General features: G+C 44.1%; 1 protein-coding gene and 1 long non-coding RNA gene across 7 annotated transcripts in view; one reads left to right on the top strand and one right to left on the bottom strand.

Moving 5' to 3' along the window:
* Nucleotides 1-12,267: 12,267 nt before the first annotated feature.
* LOC116949340 (uncharacterized) lies at nucleotides 12,268-19,527 on the bottom strand. Of its 2 annotated transcripts, XR_004403897.2 has the most exons (4): nucleotides 19,025-19,527; nucleotides 18,421-18,618; nucleotides 17,698-17,916; nucleotides 12,268-16,246 (listed from the first exon to the last, which is right to left on the bottom strand). It is a non-coding gene; the product is annotated as an uncharacterized LOC116949340 (long non-coding RNA). The 2 variants fall into 2 exon arrangements; XR_004403896.2 differs by lacking the exon at nucleotides 19,025-19,527 and having other exon boundaries at nucleotides 18,421-19,002.
* Nucleotides 19,528-19,576: 49 nt separating this feature from the next.
* Nucleotides 19,577-25,951, top strand: part of ATG7 (autophagy related 7) — a 51,056-nt gene continuing 44,681 nt past the window's right edge. For 2 of the 5 annotated variants that reach the window (XM_032966512.2, XM_032966511.2), the window contains exons 1-2: nucleotides 19,583-19,867; nucleotides 25,501-25,694. In XM_032966512.2, the coding sequence (XP_032822403.2) occupies nucleotides 25,541-25,694 (154 nt within the window). In that variant the 5' untranslated portion in view covers nucleotides 19,583-19,867; nucleotides 25,501-25,540. Of the gene's footprint in view, nucleotides 19,868-19,913; nucleotides 20,031-24,204; nucleotides 25,065-25,500; nucleotides 25,695-25,951 lie in introns of those variants that run through there. The other 3 variants (XM_032966513.2, XM_076072080.1, XM_076072079.1) reach the window with 3 other exon arrangements.

The raw sequence follows: 25,951 nt of genomic DNA on the forward strand, positions 1-25,951 counted from the left end.
AGTATAGTACTATAGTAATAGAGCAAGTGCAGAATCACTGAACCGGAATTGATAGCTTGAAAGCATTTAGCACGGGGCCCTTGAAAGTGCGGGGCCCTTAGAATATGTAGCTACTTTTGCTACGAGGATAATCCGGCTCTGAATCCAACGTGTGTTTCTTTGTGTGTTTTAGTCTGATTCCGTGCTGGGGGCGGTCTTCGCCTGTAAAATTTCACGTGAACAATTATGGGATCCATCTTCTTGGTTCTTTCGGCAAAGTCACGTAGAATGGAAACAAAGTGATAAAAATAAAACATAATAAAATAAAATTCTCACGACGTTTCGGCCACAACACAAGTAGTTATGTTTTATTTGTATTACTTTGTTTCCATTCTACGTGACTTTACCGAAAGAACCAAGAAGATGAATCCCTGCAGTCACGAAAGCTTTAAATCGAAACAATTATGGGATCGTGGTACACTGCCGCAAACTGTGTTCTACACACACGGTCGCCTGGACGAGGGCCACCACACGCCATGGGTGGGTGGGTCTGGCGGGGAGGGCATTTGACCATACTTCACCACCGCCGGTCCACTCCAGTGCAAGTTGATGATGGGGGCGTGCATTTGGCAAACTGGAATTATTCCCACAACACTTACGTAGTTTAACACGTAGGCTTTCGTGACTTTACCGAAAGAACCAAGAAGATGAATCCCTGCAGTCACGAAAGCTTTAAATCGAAACAATTATGGGATCGTGGTACACTGCCGCAAACTGTGTTCTACACACACGGTCGCCTGGACGAGGGCCACCACACGCCATGGGTGGGTGGGTCTGGCGGGGAGGGCATTTGACCATACTTCACCACCGCCGGTCCACTCCAGTGCAAGTTGATGATGGGGGCGTGCATTTGGCAAACTGGAATTATTCCCACAACACTTACGTAGTTTAACACGTAGGCTTTCGCGACCAATATCATCTATAATACAGGGGTTTTTGGGGGGCGTTAGATCGCGTAAATATATACATTTGTCGTTAAACCCACCACCACCATGTACCGGACACAGTCAATTAGTAAGTATTGTAAATTTTGTGGATTTACTCTCCAACACACCGGTGTGCTGTACGAGTAACGAATTGGCACGTTCTGTTTACATAACACACCTTGCTCATAGGCTGTGTCGGGTGGTGGCGGATTTAACGACACATTTCTATATTTTTACGCGATCTAACCTCAAACGAAACCTGTATTATGCACACTCATGCAATTGCAATGATACATTTCGTCCGAGAGATGGTAGCCTCGCCCATGTGTTATTTAAGTAGTAACCCACTAAAAATAATAAAACTCACGGAACGCCTCTCTTCCGAACGTCATCCACCCCCCTCTCTGTGCGTAAAGAAATCGCGGCGATGCGCACTCAATTGAACCGTCCGGCGAAAGAACCCGGAGTGAACCATTTAAAGAACTGAGAAAGGTTGCCTCGGAATTTGGTAAGACAAATCTCCATAACTAAGTCTCCGTCCGTGCGCTTGAAGGTCATAACCATGTGAGTATTTTAAGGCTTCTTCTTCTGTTACTTTTGTTGCTGTTAGAGACAGCCCGCGTGTGTTTGGACTGGCTTCATGGCGAGGCAATAGGCGTTTCGTTTAACCCATTTTGCTTTTAGCATGTATCCGCTGATTTCGTGTGTGGTGTGTGTGTATATACAAAATGAAACGGAGAAACTTTGAGGAAACAACGTTTCATTCCCAAGCCTCCTCTGCATGTACCCTTAACCAATGTGAATAAATCTTGATTTGAAGCTTTCGTGACTGTAGGAATCCATACTCTTTGGTTCTTTCGGTAAAGTCACGTAGGTAGAATAATAATAGATCATTTATTTTTCTACCTACGTGACTTTACTGGAAGAAACCAAACAGAATGTGAATAAACTCATTTGAACGCTCTCCTCTGTAAGATATGGAGCATTTCACGATATTCGGTCAGCTGTTGAGAAGTTAAAAGGGTCATTAGAAATCAGTGGCATATCTCTGAATGTATCACCCCTGCGTATAGCACGCGCACCATAGCGAGGATATTTGGAAGAAAGTTATAAATACATGTGAACGTCAATACATGGTGTTGCCAATGTGATTGTTTGCAAATGCTTTTCGTATTACCGCAGAATACACATTATCTGGTCATTCTTCTTTTCATTCATCTGTAAACTGACGAACTTGCCGTATCTGGCTTTTACTTGGTCCGATACATTACAAACAATCTTGAGTCAAATTTCGATTTGAAGCTTTCGTGACTGCAAGGATTCATCTTCTTTGGTTCTTTCGGTAAAGTCACGTAGAATGAGAATAAAATAATACAATAACACAATAAAATTCTCACGACGTTTCGGCCACAACACAAGCGGCCGCTTATTTTATTCTCATTCTACGTGACTTTACCGAAAGAACCAAAGACGATGAATCTTGAGTCAGATTATTCGTTGAAATGTGGCTTTATCGGGTGGAGTGGTGGCACAGTGGTCAGCGCACTGCACTATGAGCTAAGCCACGTGAGCTGGATACACAGCACACAGCTAGCTTGAGTGATATTTGAACCAGTCCTGGAATCGATCTCCCTCTCCCTTCATCAACACACGCTGACAAGTGTGGTGGTGAAGTATCATTTTTAAAAAAGACAGTCTAAGACGTCATTCAAGTTCCACGTGTTATTATGGACTAGGCTAAGCTATGACTAAAATGCAGAGGTTTCAATTTCAAAGCTGTAAATGATGAGAAAACCCATCACAAAAGAAGAGGCAGACTTGGCAGCAGTAAGCATCGGTGACTACCGTACTGATGAGTAATCACAAGAACAAAACCGCTCGACAGTTGTCTCCCTGTCCCACGGCTGCCTGTTGATTACGAACATTTTCTCGAACTATTGATGGTAACTACATCATGGGACCTCCTTTGCCAGTACCAAAATATGATAATAGGGTTTTCCACTTTTTTCTGGCAACAAAACGGGTGTTAAGATGTTAAAATACCAAACTGAAACCTTTTACAAGGAATCATGTCTGCATTAACCACGATACTTGTGGTCAAAATGCGAACAAAAACATACTCTGATAATATGATGCATTGTCTTTGAAACTGATTGGCCCACACCAGAGACGGCTTTCTTTTGAGCCTAGTCTCAAACGGTGTTAGACCAGAGGACGCCAAAAGGCGTACACAGCACAAAGACAATGCCACTATCAGAGTAATGAGAGCGCGGGGTGAGCATCTACGTCATGGGACCTCCTTTGCCAGTACCAAAATATGAGACTACGTTTTTCCCCTTGTATCTGGCAACAAAAGACGAACTTGTTTAAATTCCCGGAAACCAATGTGGGATCGCGCGAGACAATTGGATGAAGCGGGGTCAATTGAAGACCGCTGGCGAACACTGTGGAGTTCTGTGGACATTCCAAATAAAAGCCTCATCGACAACCCCACGATTGCTATGCACGGCGTTGATCTGCCAAGGAAGCTACGGTGCTACATCAACCGTTTCAGAACAGCAACAAGTCGCTGGGCACACACCTCCACCACAATACTTGTGGTCAGAATGCAAGCAAAAAACATACTCGGTGTTAGACCAGGGGTACGTACGCCCTTTGGCGTCGTCTGGTCTAACACCGTTGGAGACGAGGCTCAAAAGAAAGCTGTCTCTGGTGTGGACCAATCAGTTTCAAGGACAATGCATATATTAAGAGTATTTTTCTGTTCGCATTTTGACCACAAGTATTGTGGTTAATGCAGACATGATTCCTTGTAAAAGGTTTCAGTTTGGCGTTTTAACATCTTAACACCCGTTTAGTTGCCAGAAAAAAGGGGAAAAACCTATTATCATATCGATGGTAACTTGAGACAAGATGACCAACAGTGCAGTTCATCAGGAACCAGTGGGGGGGGGGGGGGGTTGCATAACGGTTGAGAGGCGGACAGCTTTTTGTTTATTTTTTTTTGCACACAACGTTGCAAGCTTTGCGCATCTCGGTGAACACAAACGGTGAATGACATTGACACCGCTCGACCGCCAGGCGCGGTTGGGTTCGCTTCGAGGTGCTGCTGGCAGTCGCCTCCCTGTCGCTCCTTCTCGTGTGCGCCTCCCCTCGACCACCGGCCGCGGACGATGGCAGCGATGATGGCGACGATCTGCCCGAGGTGTCCACACAACCGCAAGTCGTGAACAACTTTCACATGGAAGGTACCGACATCCCCCCCCACCCCACCCCGCCCCCTTTGAGAGTAACCCAAAGAAAGCGAATTCCGCAACAGCTCAGTGTTGAGTGTCCTTAAGAAAGTTTCGGGACAGGGTGAACCCGGGTGGCCCAGGGGGTCAGAGCTCTCGAGGCGGCAACAGGTGAGAACCCCGAGACTGAATCCGGGATGAAGCGACCCGTGATTACAATGGGGTGCTAAAGGGGCACGTTGGACGGTCACTAATACTACACCGTCAGTAGAATATTGATTTGAAGCTTTCGTGACTACCTACGTGACTTTACCGAAAGAACCAAAGAGTACCATCGGTAGAATGTAAGTGAGGTTTTTTTTCTCTCTCGCTTCATTTGGCTTATTTCAGTTCTTAGATGTGAAAGCATTGACACGTGACGGACACGTGTTTCTGGGAATATAAAAGTTGTGCTCGTTTTGAAGCGACTATGTAAGTTGTTCTATGATATTATTATGATGCACGCCTATCTGTAGGGTTCTATATACCATGAATGATGCAGAAATTACAAATTGAATATAATTTGGAAGATATTTATATATTTACATGTATAATTTATACACTTAAAGAAATGTTTTGAGTTTGTGAGCTTCACAAAGTAGCCTTGTAACTACAGCATTGGGCACTGGATCATATCGCCCCATCATTTCATAATTTAGATGCAGTGTTGTTTATGTGGACTATTTAAATGGTATTAACATGTTCCCACTTAAAAAAGATAATTTCCCCGATGTGTACGTATTTATTAAGAACTGTCAATGTTTTACGCTGTTGCTGCTGAGCGTGTGCAATGCAACGTTTGATCCCTCCTCCACACAGCCCTTCCAACAGAGTTCAACACTTTTGACATTGACGGTGACGGGAAAATAACATTGCTTGAGCTCTCAAATGTGACAGAGACGAGCGAAGACACTGCTATCAAGCCGTTTGAGAGTGCAGACATCGATGGTAAGGATAGCCGTATGCCAGCTGTCGAAACAGCACGTTGCTCCAGCTAGAGACTTATATAACAAAAAATGTTTGAGCCCAATGGCAACGATCTAACATCTGTTCACTGAAAAACCCTGAGTGATGTGTCAAGATTGGTTAACGATACGTTAGTTAATTTACCGATTATGTAAGTGTTTAACTGTGTATTGAGGGATTCAGTGGCTCGGCGGTTAGCGCACTACACTGTGAACGCGATTAACTGAATTCTAAATTTCGATTTAAAGCTTTCATTACTGCAGTAATTCATATTCTTAGTTAAGAATATGAACTGAATTCTATTTTCTGGCCACACCTAACGTCAGTGGTGAGTGGTATCTGCCCTGGTCCTGGGCCTCCCACTTCACCAAGTCAAACGGACTGTCATGGTGAAGTATGGTCAAACAATCCTCCCCCTCCATAACATGACACATTATAGGGATACTTTCGCCCAGCAATGGACTCACAAGTGCTATGAATCATTATTATTAATAAATAACATTATTTTCTTCATAAAACTTCAAAGGCCGTAGCATTGTATTTTAATAATTTACTGTGCACCCTCCAGTGTTCTTCAAATGAAAACTGCATGTGCTGTGTTTTTTCTTTTTTTAGGGAATGACGCTCTTTCCAAAACAGAATTTTTGGAAGCGCCTTGGGTTTTTCACGTACCGGAGGACATTGCCAACCCTGTTAAGGAAGATGAACAGGGACACTTAGTCATTCAAAGAGTTGGCGATGGGGAAAAAGTTTCCGTGGAAGAATAACCCATTTTTTTTACTCCAGTGTTCTTGTTGAGTGCAACACTGGTGGGGTATTTTTTTTGTTACTGCCAGTTACAAAAAAACGCACACCTATGTTATCTAAACACATTTATGCATTATGTATAGCCGTGTGTATCACTGACCCTATGCCTTAACAGACAAATGTGCTATTGGAAAAAAAAATATATATAACTTTAAATTAAGCAAACCAATGGAGTTTTACCTAAAGAACACAGAGTTAAAACCTGCTGTGGGTTTAAAGGAAACCTTCTTTAATGAATGACGATTCCAAACATAATTCGTGCTACAAAGGACTTCCTTAATTGGCTTCATTTCCCCATTTTCGTACAGCCTGCAGTTGTATTTTAACGATTAGAATATAGAAACGTTTATGGTTAGGTAACATAGTTACCCATGATTAAAACACATTGTTCTACCTGATTAGGGCTGAGCTTAAAATTATCTTCAAAACAAATCTTGAATGGAGTGTCCTTTATCGATTATATGATCTTTATTTGGAAGGGAATTCCTTATGTGTTGAGTAAAGCTGTACGTTTTTTGTGTAGCTATCGGCCTAACAATGTTAGCTAACATCTCATGTTAAAAAGAACAGTGACCATTAATGCCACGGATTGGCCTTAACAACATTTTATTAAAGCCCGTTACATAAACAAAGAGAGGAAGTGAAATGTCATTTAACATCAACTTTGTGTTACACATTTCCAGTGAGTGCTTGAATGACGTCACATGGAATGACTCCCAACGTCTGGCATTTAGATCTTAGAGAAACTGAAATACAAGATGAGTAGTGAAATAATATGATTTAAAAGAGCACTTTTAACCTATTACATTTGAAAATATATCCTGTAATGGTATATTACTTACCGTATAATACCTATGATGTTTTCAATATCACTTTTTATTCAATGAACCTGTTATCCGGAACTTTATTTGCCAAAGAAAAAATACATTTCAAATCACTGACTCGATACGTAGGAGGAAGCCACGTGTCTGCTGTTTATTAGGCTATTGGGGAGTTCTTGTTACACATCTGGTTTGCACAGCTCATGGAATATCCCAGAAATATTCACTGCTGCGATCACCGACTTTAGTCCAACATCTTTAACGCACCACCTCACCCCACGATTCTCTTGCCGTATAAGGATGCAGGGTTAAAAGCGACACTTCCATTTCACAACCGTTTTTGCTTGAAATTGCCCATATTTCTGCTCGTGACCATCACCAACTTTTCCCCCCCTCTGCCAGATTTACTTGTGCAAAGCAATGCACAATTCAGTGGCACTAATACAAATCAGGTGTTTTTGCTGGTATGCCGAATTTACCATCGGAGGGTAATTGTTCCAAGCATCTGCAACTCATTTTGTTGCAAAGGGAACACTAAAAGTGCGGGCTTGTGTCACATTTGGACATAACGCGGTGAGACACGGCCATTACTTCGCAGGAATGCAGGAAGGAAATGTCAGCATTCAATACGTCATGTGCCTCTAAAAGCAGACTTGAAATTTGTTTACAAAAAAACATCGGGAAAAATCCTTACCAGGATCTCTGCATGAAGTATTTGGTTGCCACTTAAACAGCATTTAATGTGGGGTCTGTTTATTGTTTATGGTTTGTTTTTATGGTTTATGTTTATGGTTTACCCCCCCCCAAAAAAAAAAAACCTTGTCCCCCATTACAAATAAATAAGTGACAAATGCTAATTGTCATGGCTTTTAGAGAGAAAAAAAACATAGCCCTACACATCCTATTAATGAACCACAGTCCATTGTAGTAATTATGCACCAGCTAAAATGCGACAGTGCAACGTCACGTATCCAATCGTCACATATCCGTCCTGGCAAGATAACAGCCGACAAACCACAGCAGCATTTATACACGGTGCAATTATAATCGTCTATAAATGTTCACAAATATGATCTTTTCACTTGCAGAATTGTGTTCTTATGTAGATTCGCTTATAAGCACATTAATTCCACACGTTGAAAGCAGTTTGTGCTTTATCCTTGTCAAATAACGTTTTTCTTCATGGTGTCATTCATTTTCTTTAGATGTTCACGTATATAACCTTTTCACATATCCGCCTACATTGTCCTTCACACCAGCAAGTCAGATGTGCGACGTTGCACCTGGCCGTGTTTTTGGCTACATCTGGCGGTGCCTCCGGATGCGACGTCTCGCGCGGGGTGAGACGTCGCGAGAGCGATGTGAGCAGTGGGGGAATCTCTCGGTGTGGTGTCTGGGAAGCAAACGACTCCCGATTGGGACAGAGGTCACCCCCCATTGTACCCCGGCCCCCACTCAGAGGTAGCTCTTCAGGGTGGCTGTTGGGGATGCACCCGAGTTCAAAGTAAAGGTGGTGGTTATGGCCAAAAGCCGTCATGGATCTCACCACACCTCGCCACCTATCAGATGCCACGGCCTGAGGCCAATTGCATCCTACAGGGGTTGCCAAACTTCCCCAACTCGCAACCCACTGGAGTAGTCAAATTACTACTGTATGTGGTGACCCATGCCTAGTGAGACAGTGCGTGTGGAGGCTGGTGACATCTTAAGTCAGAGGGGGAGGCACAAGTACAAACCCTTGCCAAGGAAGGGGGGGGGGGAGGTAATCTTACACATTCTGCAAGTTATGTTAGCAACAAAGGTGTGGGTAACAGAGGAGCCTACCTTTGTATGAAGGTGTTAAGAGTACAGCTCACATGGTGATGGGCCCCACGGTAGCGAGGTAACTAACCGACCCTGACGACTGCAGTCTTTTTGGAGTTTGCGTGTTCTCCCCGTGGTCGTAGCGATATTTCTCCGGGTCCTCTGGTTTTTCCCTGCACATTTATAAAAGTGCATTTAGAGTATTTGGCTGCTATACATTTCCACATAAGCCACTTCGTTGAGTTATCATTTGTGGCCAGGTCTCTTCTGAAAAAGAGCTATATACCTCAATAGGCCCACTGAGCTTAAACTATGAAAGAATTTTTTTCGTGTACCTATCGGCCTAACAATCTTAGCTGATATCTCTTAATGCCATGGATCGGCCTTAACAACATTTTATTCAATCGCCTTTACATTAACAAAGAGAGGAAGTGAAGTGTCATTTAACATCAATTTTGTTACACATTTCCAGAGAGTGCTTGAATTACGTCACGTGGAATATGACTCCCAACGTCTGGCATTTAGATCTTCAGAGAAACTGAAATACAAAATGAGTAGTAAAATAAAAAATAAAGTTTCGTATTTTCAAATACAGTCGGGCAAACAGACCCCGAGGTACACACACAGGGAGACACAAGTGATGCCACAACACACCTGGCGTTACATTTTGCTTTAGTTTGTCACTCAAGTCAATAAGTTTCACATGTAATCACCGGCTGATCTCTGAGTTATGCTCTGTAACCATAGCACGCAGTGAGGTTTACACGGAGGGTGTGAATGTGAGTGGCCACCATCCCCATGGTATGTGGTGACCACCTCCACACCGCACTATCACACACACCGTTTATAGTTAACGCCCTTTTTGTTTATTCAGTAAAGCCTCGATGCCCCTCGTCAATACCATAGCCAATACAACACGAAACAAAATACCACTTTAAAAAAAATATTTGGCACATCACAATTCAGCATTCTCCTGAAAAGAGTATTGAGATGCAATTTCATGTTTTTAGAATTGAAAAAAAATGGTAGGTATTGCAACGAACCTCGAGCGATTCAACGAATTGTTAAAATTCGGTCAATTTTGCCAACTCATTTGGCCTTTTTTTTCTATTTTGTTCTGTCTCATTTTTACAGTTGCGTTTGCTCCGTCAACCTACACATACGCAATCTATGTTCTCACACACATGATTCAGTGCATGTACCATGAGTCTTTGAATCGTATGTATCCAATGTAAGAACATATGCATGCATCATTCTTAAAATAAAACAATCGACAATAAAGAATGATATATTGTTTTTATTGTCTGACCATGTTGTTTTGGTGCAATAATGCATCAGTGAGATGGATCTCTGCTGGCTTCAACGTTCAGCCACCTGTCCCATATTCCTCCTCAACTCCCCACGACTCCCATCATCAACCCAGCACGAGGTTGTACACACATCTGGCTCTACTTTGTACACGGTTGATTTACTTACAATTAAGCGTCTCGAAACATAAAAGAGTTCTTGGCATTCTAGCACAGGTTTTCTGAGACGGATGCTCGAAACTTTAGTGCAAGACATGTGGGTGTCCGGATAAGAACGTGGCAGGTAAGTGTTGTCGACATGATGAGGCACTTGGTGGGATACGTGTGCAGGATGGGGGAGGGCCAGTTCCCAAGACATAGTCCTTGAGGCAGACCAGATATCGGTATCACTCAAAGTGGCAAAACTTCAATGGTGCCATTTTATTTGTTACACCAACAGAAGTAAAATAATAAATGATAACCTTTCCAAATGAGCAGCTGTTTAATTTTTCTCGCAGGAAACCTGTTTTTGCACCTATCGCAATCACGCCTTTTTGCCCGGACGTTACAAATAATATATTCCAACACCTCTGCTGTTCATTAAGACAATAAACATTTTACAAAATAGATGTTTGTCCCCAAAGCATGTATTTCATACATATTCTTGCATTTATTCATACTTGTTCTTCAATTTCAGTGACTTCGTTAAGTCTGGAATAGATTGGCGCTATCTGTTTTCCTTCTGTTTCTAGCAGCTAGTTTGCTCATGATCACTTACTGGCAATTTTGATTTGAAGCTTTCGTGACTGCAGGAATCCATACTCTTTGGTTCTTTCGGTAAAGTCACGTGGGTAGAAAAATAAAATAAATCACGTTTCAATCCAAACACAAGCAACCAAAAGAACCAAGGAGCATTTACTGGCAAGTGAGGCAAGTATGTATTGTTAATGTACCTCTTAAAATTATTAGTTAAGGCCAGGTACTACAGGCAAATATAATGGTTTTTGTTCAGTTTGCCAATTTTGATATTTTTTAATATTTTGCTTCAATAAATTGTAAACTTTCATAACATGCACAAAATTATTACCAATAACTTTGTTATATAACTTTGTTATTGCTAATAATTGATGATTAAAATCATAAAAACTAACTATATTTTATAAATAGTTAGTTTACGATTTTATACAAACTTCGCCAAGTAAACGACGCCTTAAATTAGCGTTTTTTAGCACCTTTCATCGCAATTTGTCTCCGCATTCTAAGAAATAACCTCGTTGAATTGCATATCATTGAAAATCTTATTCTCTGGAGCAGATGTCTAGCTTAGTCATATATGACTATTTACTTTGCTGTCATGGAAATAAGAGGGAGAACACAAGTGTAGAACTCTCAAATATCATTGCTATTAGCATCGCAATGCCAGAACTGGCATTCTTCAATAAGAGCACACAAACAGCACATGGAAAGAAAGCACAGGACGTGATTCTGAAGGAAGATAGAAACGTGTTCAGCCACATGATCCTGGTGGCTGAAAGCAGGAAGGTGAATATGAAAGATGTCCTTGCCCACCCACTGGGCCTACTGCCATGGGCACTGGCAAATGCTGATGGGTCCCTACGAAAAACAAACAAGGCTGCACTTGCCAGAGAGCTTGAAAAGAATGTCTCCTGCAGAAGACATCCCAACCCCATCTACTTCCATCATTGATGGGATGAGCCTGGTCCAAACAATGAATGGCAACAACAAAACCTTTGCCATAGGTGGCAGAGTCAGCCTTGACCCAGGTCCTCCACGAGGGGGCACAGAGTGAGAGGATTGATGTTGTTTTTGATGTCTACCCACAGACTTCGATCAAAGATGCTGGACGACTGAACCCGGGGTGCAGACACCACTCTCCAGTACAAGAACCTTGCAGGGGGACACCACATCCAGCAGTGGAGAAAATCCATGTGCAGTCACTCCAACAAGACCAGTCTCATCAAGGTTCGTGGTGGAAGAGTGGAAACTGCCACGATACAGAGAGATGCTGCGTGGCAAGGTGTTGTACATGACCTGTGAGGAACCCTGCTACAAGTTGACAGAAGGTGAGTGTGAGGAAGTAGCAGAGCTGCACTCCACGCATGAAGAAGCTGACACCTGTCTGCTCCTGCATGCATTGCATGCAGCAAATGTGGCCTCAAAGGCAGTTATCATCACAGCTGAGGACACTGATGTCATGGTGCTTTGTCTTGGCTTCCAGAAGAACATCACCTGTTCATCTACCAGAAGTGTGGGACACAGAACCGCACAAGGTTTGTCGATATTGAAGATCACATTGATTACATTGATTATATTGGTAAAAAGACAAAAATAAAAATTGGTTTTCTGTATCGACACAAGCACTGCTTCCCCCCAATGTTCCGTTTGGAATTGATAAAAGCTACCATACTGCCTCTACTTGCCGTACAGAAACCGGAGGAAGGGCCTTTGCTATTGATGCCCCCAGGGTCTGGAATGCTATTGCCAATAAACTGCAACTTGAATCACTACCTATGAGATCTTCACTCAAAACTGCTCTAGAGGAGTTGTACACCCCTAGCTGCCACTGCTATTCAGTGGCCTAAAATATGGCTCTAGGGTTTGGTGTTATAATTTATTTATGTAGTTTATTGTAAAAAAATTCGGTCACAGTCCCTATGATCACTGTTACATTGCATTTATGGATTTTATTTTTGGTGATTTCGAAAAGTTTTTTTTGGTTTGGCCATGTTTTTGTTTATTGTAGTACGGAGTTAGACTGATGGCCTAAATCTTAGTTGTCTTGTGGTTGTTGGTGTTTGACTTGCATCCCACTGGGATTTTTGCACACAGCGTTGGTGTACGGTGCTATTTCAGGAATATTTTGATAGTTTTTTCCTGGATTTTCTGTTTGCACAGTCACATAATCACTTTAAGATGTTTTCTTGTTCATGTTTTAGTTTTTTGTTTGTTGCGGTTGCACCCGATTCAAGAGCCGAATGGCTCACAGGGCTATACCAAATAAATGGAACTAAAGAACTAATATCAGCAAACTGGCAAGGTCACTCGGAGGCAGCATCTGTGACAGCCTAATTGGCTTACACGCTTTCACAGGCTGCGACACTGTCAGTGCATTCGCCAGTCGAGGGAAGCTGAATGCCCTGAAGATGCCAAGATACTTTTATTCGACTGGGGCAGTCATGGAATGTGAGTGATGAGCTGTTCCAGAAAATTGAGCAGTTCACCTGTCGCATATATGTTGCTAATAGCAGCACTGGTGAGGTGAACGAACTACGCTATCAGCTCTTCTGCACCAAAAGGGGAGAAGTCGAGTCCAGCCAGCTGCCACCATGTAGACACGGTCTCTTCATGCATGTTCAACGAGCCAACTATCAGGCAGCAATCTGCAAGTGCTGTCTGCAGGATAACCCTGTGGTGCCAAGCCCTGCTGAGTATGGATGGACAGACAATGATGGCAAACTTGCCATTTACTGGATGCGCTCCCCACCCGCACCAGATGTGGTCTTGGAACTGCTAGCATGCAAGTGTGTGCGTTCATACAAAATGCCAAGCTGCACGAGCCTGTCAAATGGACTGACATGCACAGATATGTGAGGGTTACAGACCTGCAGTAACCAAAAACTGCAGGATATCCAGAACCTGACTTTGACCTCGGGGAGTCAGATGACGAGATAAACGAGCAGTTTGATGAGTGACAGGTTGGTGATTCTGATGGTATTACTGTGGTAGTAGTAGTATACATTGATGCACAATGTGGTGTTTCTTGACTTGGTTACCCTTAACACCATCTAAGTACACACAGAGCTTGATAACAATAATGTAACCTTCTTCACATATACCCAACACTAACGAAATATATGGGATAACATGTATCATTGACTAAGTATATGCGAATGTCAATGTTTATAATATGCAAGTAGTTCCTTACCTCACTATCGTATTCCTTATTATCCCGTGTTTTCATTGTGTATTTAAACCAATAAAGACCAGTTTACCTAATTGGCTTTGGTCTAGGTAATTTTTCAGTAATAATGCCCATTTCATCGTCCCGGACGCCTGTCATAGGGAATGGGTATAGAAGTCATGGTAACTACAACTAAGCTGCCACTCCGCAAAGGTTATCATATCAGAATATGCCCCACACACATGGAGGATTACAAAAATCATTACTACACTTTGCCACCTCAGGTGGTAACAATAAGTCATTTTAATGGTCTGGGCCCATGGACTAACAGGCATTGGAGTGATGTCCATGGGTCTGACGACTCAAGGGGAAGATCTAAGACGAGATGGCGGGATACTGTTAGGGCAGATTTTGGAGATTGTGTCTACTGTTGAGCAGCTGCAGGCTCTGGCCGAGGATATAAAACGTTGGCGAGGTGCGGTAGCATCAAAAGCAATGGCCACGATGACAATACCGTGCCATTTAGACTTGTCATGCACACAGTGCTCGTTTGCTCTTGAAGAGAGAGAACACCTCGGAGGCACAAGGAACGACAGATAAGTGAGAAGGTAGCGAGGCGGGGAGCCGGTGCCAATGATTGCCCGAGCTATGTGGTCCGGAATAGTTATAGAAAACACACGCGTGCCCGGGGTAGCGACACTCTATCCCCGTATAGATGGACATAGATGGAGATGAATTAGCTTGTGTTGCTGCCATCGACTGGGAAGCCAGGGTATGGCGAACTCGACGGCCACGGTAAGGAGCTTCACGACATTTGTGTGCTCCATCAACCCTCGCCTCCGATGCTGGATTACAGGTGAAACTCTCAAGCCAGCTGGGTCGCACAGTGGCTAAATATTGCAGTACAATAAGTATGTTTGTGAACCCGTCTGTGAAAAAAATCCCAAGTCATATCTCCACGAGTGCAATGTAAGGATATGTTGCTTCTAGCAGAACTGTGCTTCTAAAATAAGTACTTATCCAGATTCTACAACAGTATATGTCCTATCGACTTTTCAAACTGGAAATTCCTTCATCTGTATATACCAACCCTCTACATGTGTACAGTTGACAATCACATCCACATGGATTTCTTTAACCATGAAATCATCAGTAGCATTTCATCACATCTTAAGGTGTATTACATGCTTCCAGGTGTTTCATAAAAATGTGTATGTCTTCGTTCACCGTAACTAATATGAGAAGGACAAGCATGAGGAATTATATGAGAGGCATCGCCGACCCATTCGGGCGGTGTCTCTCTCCTCCAGATAAGCAACGGGGCTTTGAGGCCACGTCAGGCATTGAGGCCACGTGCCGGGATCCACCGAAGCCGATCCCGACTTTAGCTGAACCGTTACGCGTTTAAAGCACGGCAGTAAAAGTGCCAGCGTAGATCGGGCTTAAATAAATCAAACTCAAATGCCGGTAATTCTTCTTGTGCGTTGAGACAGATGCACAACCACAGTGGGGTGGGTTTAATGACACGTTTATATTTTACGCGATCTAACCAAATAATATATATACCTATATTATGGAGTGGGAAGTTCAACTCCAATGCTGTCTGTAAATGATGAGAACAGCCATAATCAAAACGGGGGGGGTGGGGGTGGGGGGAAACATTGTAGGCTTTTTTTAGCACATTTTTGCAAATGCGTGTTGTATTTCTACAGTGGGAAAACCTCATCGAGATGATAAGAGTAGATTTATTAATTTATATATAAACATGTATGCGCCAAAACCACATGGCAGCTTGTTTGACCAAACTTCTACCACACCTTATGCATACCAATTTCTGCTTCTGGCCCTTTTCTTAAGGGGCAGTCACAATTCACTGGGGGACAATGTGCTCTGCAGCTGTGGGTTATCTTACATTTATTTGCATCAGTAAAACCTCGCTTATATTTATGAGATCCACGTCATAAGTTAAAGTAAGACGGTTCATCCAAGAGTGTTCTATACATGTGGTTATAGTGACATTGCTGCATCACAACAGACGTGTGATGGCATCATACACGGTGTTGGCAGAAGGTCCATATATTCCTGTCTTATGCCAATCCGATGGACCAAGAGGGAAAGGATTGTAGGGACTTCACACCCACCACTTACGAGTAATTTTAAATCCGCCACCATTTATATTTTTACAAATATGAGTTTTTAGTAATCGTACGAGAGGCAGTTCTGGCTGTGTTGCACGTGTGCAAGTTAAATATAACGACATGTCGAGGCTCTTTATGTGAAGACCACCACAGAGACAGAATTTTTGAAATACCATACAAGACCTGACCCCTGTATTTTTTATATGGTTCTTAGGGACTGCCAGAGTCTTCTGAAAGCCCGGTTGTTTTCACTGCAGCCCCAAGAGCTGAAAAACAGCAATGCACGGCACAGTTAAAAGTAGTTTTTCTTTTAACTAACACATACACTCTAAAACATTTCACGCAAAATTGCAGCCCCAGTTTACGGATTTAAAGGTCGATATTCAATTTTTAGCATGGCATGCTAGTGAGAGGAAATTATTGATTGGGGAATTATACACATATTAGTTCATAAAGCATGTCTTTTCCAGGCAAACGTTTTCAATAGATATAATAATTAACTTGATATAATTTTTTTTATTTTTTTAAATCTACAATCAAACATTAACAACTACTCCAAAAATGTGTATTTTTCCGCAAAAAGACAAAAATTGTTTACAACTTGATTCAACTTCTTATATTTAAAGACGTACCCATCAGGAGCCGCTCACTTTAAAGATTCCATTCTTTTTTTATTACAAAGAACAATAATTCATTAACTGAATACTCTGAGGCGAAGGTCCTATCATTTACCGATTTCAAATTATTTAGATTTGACCATCATAAAATGTGTATATTTTCGGTCAAAATCGCTTGAAACCGAAATATTTCAAATATAATAAAAGATAGAACAATGGTTCTCCGTTTCATTTTATTTGCTGTTTAACGCTCGATCAAACGAAAAAAAACGCAATTGTAAATTTTAAATGGTTTCTCAATGACACACACAAACATGATAATGGGACACTTAAAATTGAGATTTGGGAGCCTTAACATTAAAATATCTCGAATTTTCTGATTTTTCCTGTTGTTTGTGTCCTAAAAGCTACCTATGTACCAAATTTCATAATAAAGGTTTTTTTGGGTTAGATCGCATATATATTTAGATAGATCGTGTAAATATGTACCCAAAAAACACCTGTATTATGGATTATATTGGTCGCGAAAGCCTACATGTTAAACGTACCAAATGTTTTTTTTCTACCTTATCGGTGAGTACCCTAGAGTTTTTGAGACATACATACAGATTAAGGTATTTATTTATATAGATGCTGTATTGCAACAAAATGAATATTGTGGTAAAATGTAATGTATGTCACAATTTGATGTACTACATTGGTTCACGTCTCATGCAATGAACCTGGTAACCTGGTGAATAAGATATGAAATGGGCCCCCATGGATCAACCGACGCTGAACAGCATGGTCAATTGCTGTATGGACAAATAACCCCCAAGACCGGCATGGCATGGGGATGCAGTCATTTAGTAGTGGATTGACAAAAGGGCTGTCCACAATGGCCGAAATGAAAAAATCCCGATATGAAACCTCTTTAGCCTTTCAGTCCATGTTCACTGATGTTTCCCCTATGCAGAGACATTTTAGCAGATAAGAAGAGTAACCATTCTGGAACGTGCCGTTGTGCACGTTTGGTGTCCCAAGAAGTGCCGGTGTTGTATACCGTCGTATACCAGGCCATTTCGACCACTGGCTGTACATGTACATTGTTATTGTATTACCGGGCAGGTGAAGACATCCAGCTTATCGTCATCCCCCTCGCTGAGGGCCTCTCCAGCTCTCCTCCCGAGGGCTGGGCCACACGCCCTTTTCCCGGGACATCTCACCGGAGCGCTTCGTGGACTCCACCTGTCCCTGGGGGCTCCGCATGTGCAGATCCACCCTGCCCTGCGTCCCGTCCTCCGGGACACAGCACCTGGATCTCCCAGGGCCTCGCATCACTGAGCAAGACAGAGCGATTGTCTGTGGTGTGAAACCATGGAAGGGGCTTCTCGTGCAATCTATATCCTTTGGTCCAAGGGTGCAACCCTGTAGCGAAGGGGAATTGACGAAAGGAGTGGGGACTGCACGCCACGTATTATGCTTAGATGCATTCGCTGCTGCATTAGCTAGTTTTACTGTATATCAAACAGGAGAGTAAGAGTACGTTTTCGTTCAAAATGCTTGCCAACGGGACAAAACTCAGAGAGTCAAGCGGTCAGTATCAGTGAAATAAGTGTAAGTACACTTTACTCTACAGATTATCACTATAGTTACATTTTAATTCGACTAAAATGAAGCCACACGACGGCTCAGATTCAGTGGTGGTCAGCTTTAGGAAATTAAAACAATTGACAGCAGCTATAAACGATGCGGTAAGTGGTGAACAATAGGACCATACAGCAGAGATCTCAAACCGTAGCAAATACTTCATATAAAATGCATGTGCATATAAAACAACTTACTTTGGCAGCATGCGCCACCCATGGCCTTTCAACTGCGTTGGCTGTCCCTGGTCCACACCAAATGGGAGGCAAGTGGCCGTGGCTGCTCTTAATAACAGCGGACACTTTTCACGCTCTTGCGTTTCACTTCGTCATTGTTTTGAGAGCAGAGCCTCGAGCACAGCATGGAGATGCCCTCTTGCAACACGAGCGTGGCTCCTATAGGTGAAACGGCAGCGGACATTGTTATATATTCATAATGCTCACTATCACACTTGTTGTAATGTACACGAAATAATGAAAACTTTGATCAGTGGTGGTGGTGCTGGTCCATTGGGGACCTTAAGCAGAAATGATTTTGGAGGGTGGGCCATCCTTTGAATGTATAAACTCCTATTGAGATGATGGAAGAGACAGACAGGAGGTATGAAATGTAGCGAGATGAGAGAAGAGAAATAGATCAGATATAGAGGAAGGGGAATCAGAGAGATGCAGACTCGAGCAAAAATTTGAGTTAGATAAGTGAAGACACAAATATGATAGAGATGAGAGAGATTAGCTGGTTAACATACTGTATATTAAATACATATTTTTTAAGTTAAATATGATTTTAATTTCTGCTTACAATTTGTTCTACCCTATTTTTCGCATGCATCTGAGGTCCTTTTAGCTTCTTGGGATCCTAAGCTTTGCTTAGTTTGCTTATGTTACATTTTAATTATTTAGATTTGATTATTATTGACGATTAATGGTTAAATGTTGTCGTTGATAATGGCGTGATATTCGTTATGTGACTATAATTCACACATTGACGTGTGGGTTATGTATCGTCATCAGCAGCAAGAGCCATGGTCAATCCACTGCTGGGTGAAGGCCTCCTGACGCCTATTGTTACGTTTGACTAATGACAAAGACGATTGGAAATGATATTTTATGAAGACGACGACGACGACGATGATGACGATCACAACGAAACGGATAAATGACAACGCCACAACCGCACAAACAATGGCTTTTGTCAACTCAACAGACCAACAAAAAAGCCACCGCACAATCCACAAACTCACACCACCACCACCCCCAAAAAAAGAACCCCCCTCCAGCGGCTCGTCGCCTCCACCAGGGGCGCTATCGTTCGCGGAAACCCCCCCCCCCCGCAATTGCCATACGATCGGGGTTTTTTTTATACATTTGCGAAACTCGCCAGTCGGTTGTGAGAACGGAGGGATTTTTGTTGCGTGTGTGTGTGTGCGTGTGGCGGTTTTTTTTGGGTTACACTCCCGTCACATGTGACGTTGGTTGTGGTGTCACCATTCGCTTCCGTGATCATGGACATCAACTCCCGTGGTGGGAAACACGCAGCGTGATCAGGGACATCAACTCCCGTGGCGGTGGTGGTGGGAAACACTCGGCGTGAGAAAGGATCAAGGTGACAGCAGCAACATCGTCTGATCGGCCATCAAATCGTGTAGGTCCCAGCCGGACAGTGGCGGCCACAGAGGGCAGTGGAGGAGCCTCACTGCTGCCGCTGCTCCCGCTGTGTGTCTGTGTGTGTGTGAAGGGCAGCCCCGGCACGACTCATCCGCGAATGGAATTCGCAGCAATCGGCGTGGGGACGGAGCGACGCTTGGGTGGATTTTGTGAATTATTATTACATCGTGGTGGTGGTGGGGGGGTCGTGTGAGAGGCGGCGGCGGCTTTCATCCAGCAGTGGATTGGCCATGACCGACGACGACGATTATTGTTATTGTTGTTTTGTTGAAGTAGAATTCTCGGCGGGCCCTTGGGCACACACAGGAGGAGGAGTTGGGACCTGCCGGGTCGCGTGGTGGTCACGTGGGGGGGCGGGGAGGCCATTTACTCGAACCCGCGTGTGTTGTTGTTGTTGATGGTTGTGTTGTTGTTGATGGTTGTGTTGTTGAGCTGGTGGTTGTGTTGTTGTTCAGCTGGTGGTTGTGTTGTTGATCGTTGTATTGTTGTTGAGCTGGTGGTTGTGTTGTTGTTGAGCTGGTGGTTGTGTTGTTATTGATGGTTGTGTTGTTGTTGATGGTTTGTTGTTGTTGATGGTTGTGTTGAGCTGGTAGTTGTGTTGTTGAGCTGGTGGTTGTGTTGTTGTTGATGGTTGTGTTGTTGTTGATGGTTGTGTTGAGCTGGTAGTTGTGATGTTGAGCTGGTGGTTGTGTTGTTGTTGAGCTGGTGGTTGTGTTGTTGAGCTGGTCGTTGTGTTGTTGTTGAGCTGGTGGTTGTGTTGTTGTTGATGGTTGTGTTGTTGAATTGACAGTTGTGTTCAGCTTGGTGGTTAGTGTTGTTGTTGAGCTGGTGGTTGTGTTGTTGTGCTAGTGGTTGTGTTGTTGTTGAGCTGGTGGTTGTGTTGTTGAGCTGGTGGTTGTGTTGTTGTTGAGCTGGTGGTTGTGTTGTTTGTTGAGCTGGTGGTTGTGTTGTTGTTGATGGTTGTGTTGTTGAATTGACAGTTGTGTTGAGCTGGTAGTTGTGTTGTTGTTGTTGATGGTTGTGTTGTTAAATTGACAGTTGTGTTGAGCTGGTAGTTGTGTTGTTGTTGAGCTGGTGGTTGTTGTTGAGCTGGTGGTTGTGTTGTTGAATTGACAGTTGTGTTGAGCTGGTGGTTGTGTTGTTGAGCTGGTGGTTGTGTTGTTGTTGAGCTGGTGGTTGTGTTGTTGAGCTGGTGGTTGTGTTGTTGAGCTGGTGGTTGTGTTGTTGAGCTGGTGGTTGTGTTGTTGTTGATGGTTGTGTTGTTGAATTGACAGTTGTGTTGAGCTGGTAGTTGTGTTGTTGTTGAGCTGGTGGTTGTTGTTGAGCTGGTGGTTGTTGTTGAGCTGGTGGTTGTGTTGTTGAATTGACAGTTGTGTTGAGCTGGTGGTTGTGTTGTTGAGCTGGTGGTTGTGTTGTTGTTGAGCTGGTGGTTGTGTTGTTGAGCTGGTGGTTGTGTTGTTGAGCTGGTGGTTGTGTTGTTGAGCTGGTGGTTGTGTTGTTGTTGAGCTGGTGGTTGTGTTTAGCTAGTAGTTGTGTTGTTGTTGATGGTTGTGTTGTTGAATTGACAGTTGTGTTGAGCTGGTAGTTGTGTTGTTGTTGAACTGGTGGTTGTTGTTGAGCTGGTGGTTGTGTTGTTGAATTGACAGTTGTGTCGAGCTGGTGGTTGTTGTTGAGCTGGTGGTTGTGTTGTTGAGCTGGTGGTTGTGTTGTTGAATTGACAGTTGTGTTGAGCTGGTGGTTGTGTTGTTGAATTGAAAGTTGTGTTGAGCTGGTGGTTGTGTTGTTGTTGAGCTGATGGTTGTGTTGTTGAGCTGGTGGTTGTGTTGTTGATGGTTGTGTTGCTGACTTGACAGTTGTGTTGAGCTGGTGGTTGTGTTGTTGAGCTGGTGGTTGTTGTTGAGCTGGTGGTTGTTGTTGAGCTGGTGGTTGTGTTGTTGTTGAGCTGGTGGTTGTGTTGTTGAGCTGGTGGTTGTGTTGTTGTTGAGCTGGTGGTTTTGTTGTTGTTGACGGTTGTGTTGTTGAATTGACAGTTGTGTTGAGCTGGTGGTTGTGTTGTTGAGCTGGTGGTTGTGTTGTTGTTGAGCTGGTGGTTGTGTTGTTGATGGTTGTGTTGTTGAATTGACAGTTGTGTTGAGCTGGTGGTTGTGTTGTTGAGCTGGTGGTTGTGTTGTTGAGCTGGTGGTTGTGTTGTTGTTGATGGTTGTGTTGTTGAATTGACAGTTGTGTTGAGCTGGTGGTTGTGTTGTTGAATTGAAAGTTGTGTTGAGCTGGTGGTTGTGTTGTTGTTGAGCTGATGGTTGTGTTGTTGTTGAGCTGGTGGTTGTGTTGTTGATGGTTGTGTTGCTGACTTGACAGTTGTGTTGAGCTGGTGGTTGTGTTGTTGAGCTGGTGGTTGTTGTTGAGCTGGTGGTTGTGTTGTTGTTGAGCTGGTGGTTGTGTTGTTGAGCTGGTGGTTGTGTTGTTGTTGACGGTTGTGTTGTTGAATTGACAGTTGTGTTGAGCTGGTGGTTGTGTTGTTGAGCTGGTGGTTGTGTTGTTGAGCTGGTGGTTGTGTTGTTGTTGAGCTGGTGGTTGTGTTGTTGATGGTTGTGTTGTTGAATTGACAGTTGTGTTGAGCTGGTGGTTGTGTTGTTGAGCTGATGGTTGTGTTGAGTTGATAGTTGTGTTGAGCTGGTGGTTGTCTTGAGCTGATGGTTTTGTTGTTGTTCAGAATCAGAAAGGGTTTTATTCGCCATGAAAATTCGCACAGACAAGGAATTTGCTTTGGCAGGAAGGTGCACACATTCAACATATAGGAATATTAAATCTTAATATAAAGTAGCTATAAGATACAATCTAAAAATACAATTCGGGTAACGTAGTGTAAATATGGCAAGGTGTCATTTTGTAGATAAAATGTTAAAGTCAGTGTAAGCCCTTGGCCTTGTTGAAGAGGCCAGCAGCGGATGGGAAGAAACTGTTTTTGTGGCGTGAGGTTTTGGTCCTGATGGACCGCAGCCTTCTGCCGGAGGGGAGTTGCTGGAACAGAGAGTGCCCAGGGTGGGAGGAATCGGCCACAATCATCCTCGCTCGCCTCATGGTCCTCGAGGTGTGCAGGTCCTCGAGGGTTGGTAGATTGCAGGCAATCACCTTCTCAGCTGTGTGGATGATACACTGCAGTCTGCTCTTGTCCTTGGCAGTGGCAGCAGCGTACAAGATGGTTACGGAGGAGGTGAGGATGGATTCAATGATTGCTGTATAGAAGTGCACCATCATTGTCTTTGGCAGGTTGAATTTCTTCAGCTGCCGTAGGAAGTACATCCTCTGTTGAGCTCTCTTGGTGAGGAAGCTGATGTTCAGTTCCCACTTGAGGTCCCGGGAGAGAATAGTGCCCAGGAAGCGGAAGGACTCCACAGTTTTGACTGGGGAGTCACACAGGGTGATGGGGGTGAGTGGGGCTGTATTCTTCCTGAAGTCCACAACCATCTCAACTGTCTTTAGAGCATTTAGCTCTAAGTTGTTCTGGCTACGCCAGGTCACCAGGTTGTCAGCTTCCCACCTATAGTCAGACTCATCCCCATCAGAGATTAGCCCAATGAGGGTGGTGTTGTCCGCAAACTTCAAGAGTTTGACGGACAGATGATTGGAGGTGCAGCTGTTGGTGTACAGGGAGAAGAGCAGTGGGGAAAGTACGCAGCCCTGAGGAGTTCCGGTGCTGATGGACCTTGAGTCAGAGACTTGTGTTCCCAGCTTAACGCACTGCTTCCTGTCAGACAGGAAGTCTGTGAACCACCTGCAGGTGGAGTAGGGCACGTTCAGCTGGAAGAGCTTGTCCTGAAGCAGGGCAGGGATGATGGTGTTGAAGGCAGAGCTGAAGTCCTCAAACAGGATCCTGGCTTAGGATGCTGGGAAGTCCAGATGCTGTAGGGTGAAGTGGAGGGCCATGTTAACTGCGTCGTCCACAGACCTGTGGGCTCTGTAGGCAAACTGAAGGGGGTCCAGGAGAGGTTCTGTGATGGCTTTGAGGTGTGCCAGGACCAGGCACTCAAAAGACTTCATTACCACAGAGGTAAGGGCGACCGGTCTATAATCATTTAGTTCTGTTGGCCTTAGCTTTTGGGCACAGGGATGATGGTGGAGGACTTGAGACAGGCTAGTACATGGCATGTCTCCAGGGAGGTATTAAAGATGTTGGTGAACACCTGAGACAGCTGGTCAGCGCAGTGCCTGAGGGTGGCTGGAGAGACAGGAGTCCGGCCCGGCTGCTTTGCGTGGGTTCTGCCTCTTGAAAAGTCTATTAACTTCTCCCTCCTGAAAGGAGAGAGTCGTCTCTGTAGTAGGGGTGGGGGATGGGGCCTCTTGGGTGGGAAGGGGTAGTTCAGGACAGTCCAATTGTCTTTCAAATCTGCAGTAGAACTCGTTCAGGTCGTTGGCCAGGCGGGAGTCGTTAGTGGTGTGGGGGGCTCTGGGCTTGTAGTTGGTGATCTGCCTGAGCCCTCTCCAGACAGAAGCAGAGTCATTAGCAGAGAACTGGTGTTTTAGTCTCTCTGAGTACAGTCGTTTAGCCTCTCTCACCGCCTTGCTAAACCTGTTCGACTCCTTGAATCTGTCTCTATCCCCACTCCTAAACGCTTCCTCCTTCACCAACCTCAACCTTCTGAGCTTTGCTGAGAACCAGGGCTTGTTGTTGTTGAAGTTCACCCTGGTACGTGTTGGAATACAGTAGTCCTCACAGAAGCTGATGTATGACGTCACAGCCTCTGTGAGTTCATCCAGACTGTTGGTTGCAGTCGTGAACATATCCCAGTCAGTACAGTCCAAGCACGCCCGCAAATCCTGTGTTGAGCTGATGGTTGTGTTGAGCTCATGGTTGTGTTGAGTTGACAGTTGTGTTGAGCTGATGGTTGTGTTTAGCTGATGGTTGTGTTGAGCTGATGGTTGTGTTTAGCTGATGGTTGTGTTGTTGAGTTGACAGTTGTGTTGAGCTGATGGTTGTGTTGTTGAGTTGACAGTTGTGTTGAGCTGATGGTTGTGTTGAGCTCATGGTTGTTGTGGTACTTTTGCTGCAATTCTGTTGAATAGTTTAAGGCTGTTGTTTAGTTGGGTTTATCATCATCATCGTCGTCAATTATGGTCAATCCACTGATGGATGAAGACCTCCCCAAGTTCGCCGCCATCTCTCACGATCCTGGGATGTAAACAATCCACCCAGCACCCGCACACGAACCAACTTCATTGTGCCTTCTTCCTGACCGTACGTCCTCGCGGACGAGTTCCATTTAGAATCGACATGCCTTTAGAGTACATGGCTGCTGCTGCTGCTATAAATGTCCACGTGATAAACCACTTCGTTGAGCTGTCATGTGCGATAGCCAGGTCGCTTCTGAAAAAAAGAGCTACATAGGACAGTGGGCCTTACCTGGCAAAAAAAAAACAATCTCTTTGCTGCCAATTATTATTATTATTCTCGACCGTCATCCATTACAGTGACGTGTCCTGCCAAAGCTGCCCGCTGTATTTTACCAAGGTGCACTCCTGCAATTGAGACCGATACCCCTCTTTGAGTTCTCAACCTGGTTTATAAACAAAATAAAATCCGATGTCTGCGTTTGTTGTTTCCCTGTGCGCAAGCTGTACACGGAACCTCGTCGGAACGCACCTCTCTTGAGCAATGGCGAGCGGAGGAGGAGCACCAGCGCCACTGCAGTTCTGCCCGTTCAGCAGTGCCCTCGATTCGGGCTTTTGGCACACGCTGAGCCAAAAAAAGGTGAACGAGTACAAGCTGGATGAAGCGGCCAAGGAACTCAAGGGCTTCTTCTACAATGGTTCGTACGGTCCGGGCACCCGTAACGCGCGGTTTTTTCAGAACGCGAATTTGGATGAATGTATTCGGGAACGCATTTTTTGTCAAAATTATATATAACGCGCATGCGAATTGAATATAACGCGGTTGAGTGGACGGAGCTACGTCGCGCGAGTGGGTGTAAGCGGTTGTGCGGGCTGCAAGGCGGGATGCTGCTGGATGCTTCTAGATGCTACCCACGTGCCTCAGCCTTTGTTCAGCCTGCGTACGCATCTCACG

This window comes from Petromyzon marinus, chromosome 36 (assembly GCF_048934315.1).
Source record: "Petromyzon marinus isolate PM22_M1 ecotype Great Lakes invasive population chromosome 36, UKy_Petmar_22M1.pri1.0, whole genome shotgun sequence".
NCBI lineage: Eukaryota > Metazoa > Chordata > Hyperoartia > Petromyzontiformes > Petromyzontidae > Petromyzon > Petromyzon marinus.